Raw genomic sequence first — 12,186 nt, 5'->3', positions numbered from 1 at the left:
CACGAGTGCTGACACGAACTGGAAGGAGATATCATATTACTCCTTTCCTTGCATTGGCTCCATGTAAAATTCAGAATAGAATTCAAGATCCTGCTCCTTGCATATAAGGCCTTAACAGTCAAGCCCCTTTATATATCAAAGACCTCATAACACCATATTGTCAATCACTTTGTTCCCAAATTCAGGTTCTTTTGTGGTTCCAATAATCTGTAAGACTACAATGGGAGGTAGAGCCTTCTTATACCAGTCTCCTGTCCTGTGGAACCAGCTCCCAGTCTGGGTTCGGGAGGTAGACTCCATCTCTTACATTTAAGATTGAATGTAAAATGTTCCTTTTTGACTTCTCCAAACTTCACATGTAGGACAAAAGTCCTGGCCTGACGACATCTACATGAAATATTGACTTATGATAACAGCACCGTCTGGTGGCAACTGGAAGTGTCTTGTTTTTTGCATGTTTTACACTTTTATATACTTCTCCTCGTCAGACATTGATGATGAAACAGTTTGAGAACTGTGTGTTATTATCAAATATCGTGTTTGTGGCGTAAATTGCTGTAACTTTCATGCACATTGTTCAATCTCCCTTAAACTTCATGTGTGTAACAACAGCCGAAAAAGAGAGATTCCTCTGTGCCTTGTCCAATCAGCCCTAAACTCCTCTCACAGGATCACAGTCCTAGTCTGATTGGATCCACATGTCAATATTGACTCATCGTCATAGTGCCACATGCTGGCGACAGTAAGTGTTTTATAATTTGACCCACTGCTCCTGGCTGGTTTACAATATACATGATACTTCATGGTGAGCATTGTGACTTTTCCTCAAACTATGTTAACATTGAGGTGAGGTGAAGGTAGATCCTTTGCCAAAGGAGACTAAGTTATCATAACTGTACTGTGCATTGTCCAATCAGCACAAAAATTCCCAGCTTGAAAAGATCCATTTGTCAAAATGACTTGACTTTGGCATGAAAAGTAAGTTGTAACTCCACTCTACTGTACATTGTCCAATCGGCACTGAACATGAAATTCTCACCGTTTGGGTTACACTTGATGGCATGGACCGTATTGCATGATTAGTCGGGGTGAACGTTTTGGAATTTAGAATTAATCAGAGACCTTTTACATTTTGGTTTTAATAATATCAATCATTGACAATTAAGTTATGAGTTAATACTTAATGTATCTTATGACAATGAAAATGTTTATTCACCAAAATGTCATGTTTAATTAATGATAAGTAAAAATGTGCAAAAACCAGGCAAGTCTTCTCTAGTCAATGGAAAATGAATCTAAAGTAGTTAGTTGTGTTTTTTCTTCACAATCAGCATAATCTGACAGTTTCACTATATAACAACAAAAAATTTAAGACATATAGCGGGTAATCACAACAAAACACAGAACTACAGCTACAGTTTACCATATGTAAGAAGTTCTGACAGGAACATGAAGAAAACATCCTGTGTTAGCTTATATTTATTGACAATATTATCCCTCTTGATTTGCTCTCTAGTTATGCTTCCTGGAGAAGTCGAATAGAGAGTTCGAGTAAAATCGGACATAGAGCCTTCTGCTACCAGTGTTCTTTGCTGTGGAACCAGCTCCCACTCTGGGTTCAGCTAGGCAGATACCATCTCTACGTTTAAGATTGAATCTAAAATTTTCTTTTTTGATTAAATGTATAGTTGGGATGGTACAGGGCTAACCTGAACTTAGTTTTACCTCACTTGAGGTGAAGGTCCACAGGCTCCTACTCAGATATTATCATTTGCACAATCAGCCCTCCTGGAACATGTGTTTTTTTTGTGCGCTCTCTCTCTCTCTCTCTCTCTCTCTCTCTCTCTCTCTTTCTACTTAACTATTACAAATTATGTTAATATTATTCACACATGCTGCTACCATTAATGATATCATTATATCTCCAAATACCGTTGTTATTATTTTCAATATTACAACCAGTCTGACTGAGCTTAAATATGGCAGTTTTAAGTTATAAATATGGCCTCTCTCCCCTCCCTCTCCCTCTCTCTCTCTTCTCTCCCCTCTTCTCCACCCACATGTCACTTCTTCCCAACATGTCTCAAGGACATAAAAACCTGGATGACCCGAAATTTTCTCTTATTAAACTCAAACAAAACAGAGGTTGTAAACTTGGCCCCAAACACCGTAGAGATACATTATCTAATGATATAGCTGCGCGACATTGCCCAGGAACTTGGGAGTGATCTTCGATCCTGATTTATCTTTAATAGTCACTTAAAACAAATTTTTAGGACCGCTTTTTTTCCACTTGCGTAATATTTCAAAAATTAGACATGTCCTTTCACAAAAAGATGCAGAAAAACTAGTCCACTCCTTTGTTATCGAGACTGGACTATTGTAATTCATTATTATCAGGCTCCAGCAGTAAGTCGTTAAAGACTCTACAGCATGTCCAAAATGACGCAGCACGTGTCCTGACGAGAACAAAGAGAAGAGAGCACGTTTCTCCAGTATTAGCATCACTACACTGGCTTCCAGTTAAATCTAGAATAGAATTAAAAATTCTCCTCCTCACCTTCAAGGCCCTTAAAAATATAGCGCCTTTTTACCTTAAAGAGCTGTTAGTACCTTATAAACCGACTAGAGCACTCCGCTCCCAGAATTCAAGCCTACTTGTCGTCCCTATAGTCTCTAAAAGTAGAGTAGGAGCCAGAGCTTTTAGCCATAAAGCCCCTCGACACATGACACACGGAGCTTCCCTTTCCAGCTTCTCCTTCCTCTTCTCCATCCCTATCCCCCTTCCCCGGAATCCCTTTGCTTTATCACCCGCATATCCAGGGCCTCCAGTGGCCGCACCATGGATTGCGGTTTGTGGATCACCAGGCACCAGGCACCAGGGGTCGCAGTGTTGGATCCAGTGTGGCGGATTCTGAGTCATGTGGGCTGATCGTGGTGCTGGTGGCGGACCCTGTGTCGCGTTGGCATTGGGCACGGGCGGTGGACCAGGACCACGGTGGTGGCTCGTGATGGTTCCTGGTGGGCGGCGGTGGACGGTGACTGAGGACTGGAGTGGCGTCTGGTCTGGATGGTGGATCGTAGTCTGGATGGTTGCTGACCATGGACTGTGATTGCAGCGGGACTGCTTGGCATGTCATGTTGGGGTTGTCCTTCGGGATGTTTACCCTCATCAAATGCTGCTAGAGACTTTGATTATTGATGATGTTCTCCTACACGTGGCATCTATTGCACTTTTGTCCGTCCTGGGAGAGGGATCCCTCACATGTGGCTATCTCTGAGGTTTCTACGTATTTTTACCCTGTTAAAAGGGTTTTTAGTAGTTTTTCCTTACTCTTGCTGAGGGTTAAGGACAGAGGATGTCACACCCTGTTAAAGCCCTATGAGTTGAATTGTAATTCGTGAATATGGGCTATACAAATGAAATTTGATTGATTGATTGATATCCAGGGAGAGAGCCAGGTGACAGGGGCCTAGCACATCACAAGGACCCTATTGTCAGTACCAGCAAAGTATATACACTCCTGATCAAAATCTTAAGACCAGTTAAAAAATTGCATGAATTTGCATTTTGCACTGTTGGATCTTAGGAAGGTTCTAAGTAGAGCTTCAAAATGCAGAAAGAAGAAATGGGAACAAGAGACCAAAAGTTGTGAGCAGGCAATTTATTGAAAACAACAATTTAACTCAAATAGGCTGTTCATCAGCTGATCAAAAGTTTAAGACCACAGCCTTTAAAAGCCAAAATCTGTGCAAAACTTTGGATTCCATGTCATTTCCTGTCAAGTAATCACACTTTGAAGATCTCTTGATGGCAAAGGCAAAAAAGCTCACCGTCTAGGATTGTTGAACTGCATAAACAAGGCCTCTCACAACGGGCCATCGCTGCTGAGGTTGGACGCAGTAAGACAGTCATTTTGCATTTCTTAAAAGATCCTCAGGGTTATGGAACAAAAAAAACAAGTGGTAGACCCAAAAAAATCTCACCGGCGCTGAGCCGGAGGATCCGAATGGCTGTCCGTCAAGACACGGGACGATCCTCGTCCCAAATTAAGACCATTACTGGTGCTGACTGCAGCCCAATAACCATCAGACGGCATCTGCGAAGTAAGGGCTTCAAAAACAAGAAACATCTTCAAAGCCCAGGTCTCCTTCAACGCCACAAAATTCCCCGTTTAGACTTTGCAAGGGAGCACCAAACATGGGACATTCAAAGGTGGAAGAAAGTTTTATTCTCTGACGAGAAAAAATCTAACCTTGGTGGTCCTGATGGCTTCCAACGTTACTGGCATGGCAGGGAGATGCCACCTGAGATGTTTTCTACGCGCCACAGTGGAGGGGGCGCAATCATGATCTGGGGTGCTTTTTCCTTCAATGGAACAATGGAGCTCCAGGTTGTGCAGGGGCGTCAAACAGCAGCTGGCTATGTGGAGATGTTGCAGCGGGCATTCCTCATGACTGAGGGCCCTCGTCTGTGTGGTAACGACTGCGTTTTTCAGCAGGACAACGCTCCAATTCACAATGCCCATCTGACCAAGACTTTGTTCCAGGAGAATAACATCACTCTTTTGGACCATCCTGCGTGTTCCCCTGATCTTAATCCAATGGAGAACATTTGGGGATGATGGCAAGGGAAGTTTACAAAAATGGACTTCAGTTCCAGACAGTGGATGCCCTTCTTGAAGCCATCTTCACCACTTGGTGCAACATTCGCACTAGCCTTTTGGAAACACTTGCATCAAGCATGCCAAAACGAATTTTGAAGTGATCAACAATAATGGTGGAGCTACTCATTACTGAGTCAGTTTTTGACACTTTAATTTCTGTTTAAGGAGGTTTTTTTTTTTTTTTTGAGCTGTGGTCTTAAACTTTTGATCAGCTGATGAACAGCCTACTTCAGTTAAATTGTTGTTTTCAATAAATTGCCTGCTCACAACGTTTGGTCTCTTGTTCCCATTTCTTCTTTCTGCATTTTGAAACTCTACTTAGAACCTTCCTAAGATTCAACAGTGCAAAATGCAAATTCATGCAATTTTTTAACTGGTCTTAAGATTTTGATCAGGAGTGTATATATACATATACTCTGTACTATAAATATCCGCCCCTGCTTAAGGACAATGTATAGACACATTACATAATCTATACAACTATTTGGTAAAATCCAAGAAAAACTCTAAACACTCTAAAGTATAATTGACATTCACTCACACTCTCACACACTCACACACACACACTCACTTAGTAGCCAAAAAACGATTTTCAAATCATCTTTATCACAATTACTAATTTGACCAGGGACTCTAGTGTGTAAAGAACCGAGCTCTCCAGAAAGGTAGCTTTGCTGTCTAGAAACTTAATTTCCTGATTCATATTCACCAGATAAGAGCTTTCTCAATCATCAGCTGTTAGGTAAGCCATTCCTGCGTTTTGTTAAAAATCCATCACTAGAAGTGTTCTCAGCTACTATTTTATCATTTTGTCAAAACAGAATCAACCCCCCACCCCACCACCAATAAATAAATAAAAAGAACAAGAAAATTATAAGACTGGCTTTGAACAGATATTCACTCGTATCAGAACAAAATGAAAGTCGAAAATGGGATTAAACAGATATGAAGAAGTACTTATGACAGGTTTGTTATTTAAAAATACATTTGGGGTTGCACTAGGATGCTAGAGCAGAATTTGTTTATGTATCTTTAACTTCAAACTAATCAAATGTAGAGATCTAACATACAATATAGGCTAGATATGCTTCTAAATAAGGACACAGAGAAATCCTGCTATTCAATCAAAGAATAATGCTCCTCTCCTTATATACTGCTTTAATTATTACATTATCGTAAAAAATCTTTTGGGCGTTGTACAGGGAAGTTGCCTGCTTTAAACGTTGAGTAATCCAGCATTACCTCTACCCCATCTTAAAACATTTATTTTCTTTACTCTTTTCTTCTGCACATTATTTGGGTTAGGTGCTGTTGGTCAGTTCCTGGTAATTTTTATTGGATCTTCTAACTAGCCAAACTTTTTTACTATTTTCTACCAGTAACATATTCACTTTATTCTTTAAACATACAAGTATATTGAATATATACATGTATATGCATGAGGTATAAAGACATACTAGACTTACATATAAATGCATCAACATATGACTTAAACTGTGTGTCCAAGTTTATGTCTCACCTCTGGTCCCAAGTCTACTGTGCTGTCCAGTTAAGTGCACAATTTATATGATGAAAAAAATCCTTCCCTTGTTCCAAGTTTGAGCATAAGTGGATGTATATAAATAGAACATGTTTAAAAAAAATGACCCCCCCCTATTGATAAACTAACCTTACTAGGTAATTTGAATATACCAATAATGCCTGTCCCACAATTATCTGATCTTTATTTTGTTTCCAATTAACAATTCTAAGTAAATTGGGACAACAATTTAGATAAAAAAAGACCTAAAATTAAGTACATTACATTAATAACGCTCTCTTTGTTCAATAAAGACTTAAAAATATTTTTTTGTGCAATTAATATTGATTTATTGATTGTATTAAGTCATACTTGGAAAAAATAGGATAGGTAGTGCTTTTTGAAAAGAGAAATAACTATAACCACAGCATTACCTATATTTTGTAGAATTAGTCTCACTCCTGAGCAGGGGCTGAACTACCATCCTCGGAAAACTTTGAATTATGCCTCTGCTCTGATTGGGTGCGGCGGGTAGAGTTGTCTTTCTCTCTTGTGGTTATCCTGCCACGGAAGACCTCTCCCCAAGGTATAGGAGGCACAGAACTTTCCAATGACAAGCGTGTCTGAGAGTTATGTGACTCACTTTGACAGAAGACCAAACCAGCATCATTGAAGGATACAGATGGAATGGTCTTTTTAGTGTTGCTGTCGTTGGCACGTGTCGTAGCTCTGGGAGAACTTGGCCGAGAAGATGGCTTAGAGGAGGTTAGAGGTCTACACACAGGAGGGCTTGGAAATCTGTGATGGACAGAGGGACAATATGGTGGTAGGCGGACTCTAGAGACAGATGGTGCGGTCACAGGCAGGCTACAAGAGAAAATCTCACCCTCACAATATTCTTTGCTTTCACATCTCTGGCTCATTGTGGCTTGATGGGGTGGAGGTTCTTGACTTCTCAGTTCTACTATATTTATCTTGTTAGAAGCTTCTGCTGCATTTAACTGGTGTCTGATCTTGCAGGATTGTTCATAGAAGCAGTTAGCGTTCTCCATTGCTGCATCAAGATCATTTTCTGGTTGCTGCTCTTCATCTTGCGCTGATGTAACAGCATATTTCTTGACAGGATGGACAAGCAAGACACTGGTCAATTTGTGCCTAAAATGTTCTCGGTTTGGCAGCATCTCCACATTGTGCACAGACGCCTTCAAGCGCTGGGTGACTCCAGTCTTTGGGTTTATCATTGGGGGACTCTGAACCAAGTCTCCCAGCTCTCTTAAACCAAAGTTAGAACAAACCTATTTTATTATGAAAAGAAGGAAAGGAGACAGTGGCTTAATTTGACTAGCCCGCTCTTCCATAATCCCCTTCTCCATTCTCTTCCCACATGATATTCTTCTTTAGAAACCCTGGCCAATCACAGCGGGGCTCTAGGCTGTTGTCACAGCACACTTAGGTCCAACTGGTCATCATTTCCCATCATCAGCCTATAGGTGAGCAAGAAAAGAGGGGAAAAGGAGTTTTAGGTGTTTATTAGATTCTGTGGACTAGCAGGTTTAAGAGTTCATCTAACTTAAGAGGAGAAGAGTGGGGAAGGAGGTTTCATCTAAACTGGATTAGGCCATATGGTTTCTCAATTGGCAGGAGGTAACATAAAACTGACCACTCTAGATTTGACTAAAAGGAAAACAGTTTGAAAAAGCTTTAACTGCAGTGCAAACACTTATATAAGAACTGACATAAAGTGACAAGTGATTAAATTCTTACACAACTATTTCTCCAATAGTACAAATTTACAAGAATATAAATCTTAGATCTTCAAATTAAAATATTAACCTGAGTTAAAGCAGACTCTTGACCGCTGTACTGAGAGACGGCTTTATCTAGGAGGCCTTGGAATAAAAAAATTCTGTTGCGCGGTTAGTGACACCCTCACCCCTTAAATCTCTCAATCTCTCAAAATTGTATATGAAGCCTGTTGTTTATAGTTCAGCAACAACATCAGACCTTTAATGGCAACATCATTATACTCTCAGAAATAAAAAGACAAACCAGTTTACCTTAAGTAGTCTGGCATAATAAAATCCTGGCTTCAGGTGTTGTGTGAATCAAGTTTATGTAAAAATACATACCAAGTAAACACAAAATACAATAAAACTGATTTTCACAAAGGGCATCTCCCTAAAACATGAAAATCTTAGAGAAAATACTCACTAAAATATGATTTTGAACTAAAATAATCAGGTTTATCTTAATTTGGGCTGCTTCAACTATACATCTGAATAGCTAGTTGTTTGGTGAAGTCAGTAAGACAGTGAGGGTCCAATGAAAGATGCTGTCAGGATGAAACCTGAACAATAATAAGGAACAAAACTCTTGATTTCTTCTGCATTGATTTTGGCTGTTTTTTTTTTTATCTGTGTCTTGAAAGTTCCTTTTCCAGCTTTATGGAAAGCAAATACGTTGTAATGCCTTAGTTTATATTAAACTTTGGTGTTAAAAAAGTGTGCATTCTGTGCTGACAAATGTCACATAGTAAACAAGGGACTCTTGGGTGTTGTACAGGGAAGTTGCCTGCTTTAAACAGTGAGTAATCCAGCATTGACTCTCCCTATCTTAAAACATTTATTTTCTTTACTCTTTTCTACTGCACATTATTTGGGTTAGGTGCTGTTGGTCTGTTCCTGGTAATTTTTATTGGATCTTCTAACTAGCCAAACTTTTTTACTATTTTATACCAGTAACATATTCACTTTAGTCTTTAAACATACAAGTATATTGAATATACATGTATATGCATGAGGTATAAGGACATACTAGACTTACATATAAATGCATCAACATATGACTTTGATCCTTATTTTGTTTCCAATTAACAATTCTAAGTAAATTGGGACAAAAATTTAGATACTAAAAGACCTACAATTATGTACATTACATTAATAACTCTCTCTTTGTTCAATAAAGACTTAAAGAGTAATTTTTTTTGCAATTAATATTGATTTATTGATTGCATTAAGTCATACTTGGAAAAAGTAAGGATCGGTAGTGCTTTTTGAAAAGAGAAATAACTATAACCACAGCATTACCTATATTTTGTAGAATCAGGCTCACTCCCATTTTCCTGAGCAGGGGCTGAACTACCATCCTCGGAAAACTTTGAATGAGTTAAATTATGCCTCTGCTCTGATTGGGTGCGGCGGGTAGAGTTGTCTTTCTCTCTTGTGGTTATCCTGCCACGGAAGACCTCTCCCCAAGGTATGGGAGGCACAGAACTTTCCAATGACAAGCGTGTCTGAGAGTTATGTGACTCACTTTGACAGAAGACCAAACGAGCATCATTGAAGGATACAGATGGAATGATCTTTTTAGTGTTGCTGTCGTTGGCACGTGTCACAGCTCTGGGAGAACTTGGGCGAGAAGATGGCTTAGAGGAGGTTAGAGGTCTACACACAGGAGGGCTTGGAAATCTGTGATGGACAGAGGGACAATATGGTGGTAGGCGGACTCTAGAGACAGGTGGTGCGGTCACAGGCAGGCTACAAGAGAAAATCTCACCCTCACAATATTCTTTGCTTTCACATCTCTGGCTCATTGTGGCTTGATGGGGTGGCGGTTCTTGGCTTCTCATTTCTCCCATATTTATCTTGTTAGAAGATTCTGCTGCATTTAACTGGTGTCTGATCTTGCAGGATTGTTCATAGAAGCAGTTAGCGTTCTCCATTGCTGCATCAAGATCATTTTCTGGTTGCTGCTCTTCATCTTGAGCTGATGTAACAGCATCTTTCTTGACAGGATGGGCAACACTGTTCAATTTGTGCCTCAAATTTTCTCGGTTTGGCAGCACTTCTACATTGTGCACAGAAGCCTTCAAGCGCTGGGTGACTCCAGTCTTTTGGTTTATCATTGGGGGACTCTGAACCAAGTCTCCCAGCAACCCTTCCACATTACTTGGTATGCTTTCAGTACTCTGGAAGGAGTTGTCCAGCAGAACCTCTGGGGGCGGAGGTGGTAGGTTGTCCATATCCAATTCATCAGGCCAGCTGTTGTTGTTATTGTTGCCATTGATGACTAAACACCTGTCGTTACTCTTTACTCTGTCAGTAAACAGGACAATGCCAGATTTTCTTTTCCTTCCGATATGAGATGGAACATTTGCAAGTCTCTGCCCTGGCTTCCCATCAGCCACTTGGCTAAAGGTATTTATAAGCCTTCTGACAGAATGGTGCTTCGGAGGCTGGGGTGCTAACATTGGTAAGCAACAAGATGATTTAATTATTCGTCCTTTTTCTGCACCTGCTGATGCGCTTAATGAATGTCGTCTCAGTCCAGCTCTGAACAGATTAAAGGGAGGCCCAACCAACACTTTCTTTCCTTCAGTTATAACCATCTTTTTCATTCGCTGATCCAAGTCTTTCTGGCTCTTTTGTAGCTCCATCATTATGTTGATACATACGGTGGAGTGTTCAGACTTTTTTAAAGAGATAGCAGTCATTGGTTCTTTATCCATGTTTTTTGCATGCATATAGAGAAGGTTTTGACTGAGATTTGAAGGTGATGAGTTTGACCTCTTCCTTTTTTTCTTATCACCATCTTTATTTCGGGCTACTTGGCTAGATATACTTCCAGGGAAGCTGTGGTGCCTATCAAACCCTAGCAGACTCTCATTCTCTCCCCCAATGCCGCTGTCCTCACTGTGCAGTGTAGAGTCCCCAGTGTGAGACTTCCCCATGGCAGCTACCTCTACTTGTGACAACACATGAGTCAACCTTTGTTCTGCGTCCTGCTTGGCCTGGAGCTTCTCAACCATCAGTTTAGAATTAGAAGAAAAATATTCCACTGCCTGGTCCAGTTTGGTGTCACCTATTGCCTGGACTGAGCCCCCCACAAGCCTAATTTTCTCGGTTGAATGATGGAGCAGTTGTTGTAATAGATTTGGAGGTGGATCAGAAGTGTCGGCTGCGTCAGTGCCAGGTTTAACTGACATAACAGGAGGGGTCATCATCCCAGAAGGTATGGCCATGTAGTCCCCATGTTCCTTCCACATCAATTCCCCCTCCTCAGCCATTTCCTCTAGTGCCTGGTTTATCTCCTCAAATCGCAAAATCAAAGCAGATATCATGGGCTGGAGAGACAACTGTGTCTGGGCAGCCTGGTCCAGCAGGCCTAACAGGGTCTCATATTTAGAGATATTTTGGTTCATGAAGGCATATGCTGCTTGGTGAGCCCTCACCATGGCTGGGGGGAAATCCACGTTTTTGTGAAGAACAGAGGGCATCCTCTTCTTTTCAGTAGTTCTGCTATTACCTTTATTTTTCCTCCCAGTGCTCTTGTCGTTTTGTACTACCTCTTGGTAAGTCACATTCACCTCTGCTTCTTTAGTGTCCAGTATATTTTGGACAGATGTGTCAGAGGCCAACTGACACCCTGCTGTATTTTTGGTAGAATGTTCTTCAGTGGGTAGTGGAAGTTCATTATCTTCCTCTTTGGTCCTCAAACATGAGTTCACCTCCTCTGGAGGTCTAGAATTCACACTGTCCTTTGAGGGTTCAACTAGAAGAGCTTTTTGAAGTCCAGGGCCTTCTTGCTTTGAAAATAACTTTCCTTTGGATGGAGAACAGCCCATTTTTGCATTTAAATGTGACACAAAGGATGCCGCCAAAAGTCCATAAGTATTCTCTGTAGTTGGTTAGACCAAGTCCTCTAGAATCCTCAAAAAAAACTCCCTGCTGGCGGTAGAGCATTCAAGTGTTTGTATCCATATATTTCTTCGAACATTTTATGCCTTCTCCTCAAACCTTAGTGGTCAAGACACCGGCAACTTGTTGAGTGGACTGACCTACCAGGGCAGTGGTGGCGAGTTGAGAGGATAATACTCTCTTCTTTAGCACACACAGATGGTCACAGGCTTACAAGCGCACTTACACACACACAGGCTTCGAAATGTAAGACTTTAAGCTCATCAGGTTAGTCAGAGCTGGATTTGTCAGGTGGTATTTTTAG

At 40.7% G+C, this 12,186-nt stretch overlaps 1 protein-coding gene across 5 annotated transcripts; it reads right to left on the bottom strand.

Moving 5' to 3' along the window:
- Positions 1 to 3,316: 3,316 nt before the first annotated feature.
- On the bottom strand, positions 3,317 to 11,953 carry LOC133973585 (uncharacterized). 5 transcript variants are annotated; one of them, XR_009924582.1, is made up of 3 exons: positions 9,273 to 11,953; positions 4,257 to 7,670; positions 3,317 to 4,114 (listed from the first exon to the last, which is right to left on the bottom strand). XR_009924582.1 is itself a non-coding variant. In XM_062411532.1 (2 exons), exons 1-2 carry the CDS (start codon positions 11,807 to 11,809, stop codon positions 7,625 to 7,627), a joined length of 2,583 nt encoding a protein of 860 aa, XP_062267516.1. In that variant the 5' UTR covers positions 11,810 to 11,953; the 3' UTR covers positions 3,317 to 7,624. The 5 variants fall into 5 exon arrangements, 2 of the variants coding, with proteins under 2 accessions (XP_062267516.1, XP_062267518.1); XR_009924581.1 differs by having other exon boundaries at positions 3,317 to 6,984; positions 7,073 to 7,670; XR_009924583.1 differs by lacking the exon at positions 9,273 to 11,953 and adding an exon at positions 8,020 to 8,118 and having other exon boundaries at positions 3,317 to 7,670.
- Between the last annotated feature and the right edge of the window lie 233 nt (positions 11,954 to 12,186).

The sequence above is a fragment of the Platichthys flesus genome, chromosome 18 (genome assembly GCF_949316205.1).
Source record: "Platichthys flesus chromosome 18, fPlaFle2.1, whole genome shotgun sequence".
Classification (NCBI taxonomy): Eukaryota; Metazoa; Chordata; class Actinopteri; order Pleuronectiformes; family Pleuronectidae; genus Platichthys; species Platichthys flesus.
This window is presented reverse-complemented; position numbering and strand designations above follow the sequence as displayed.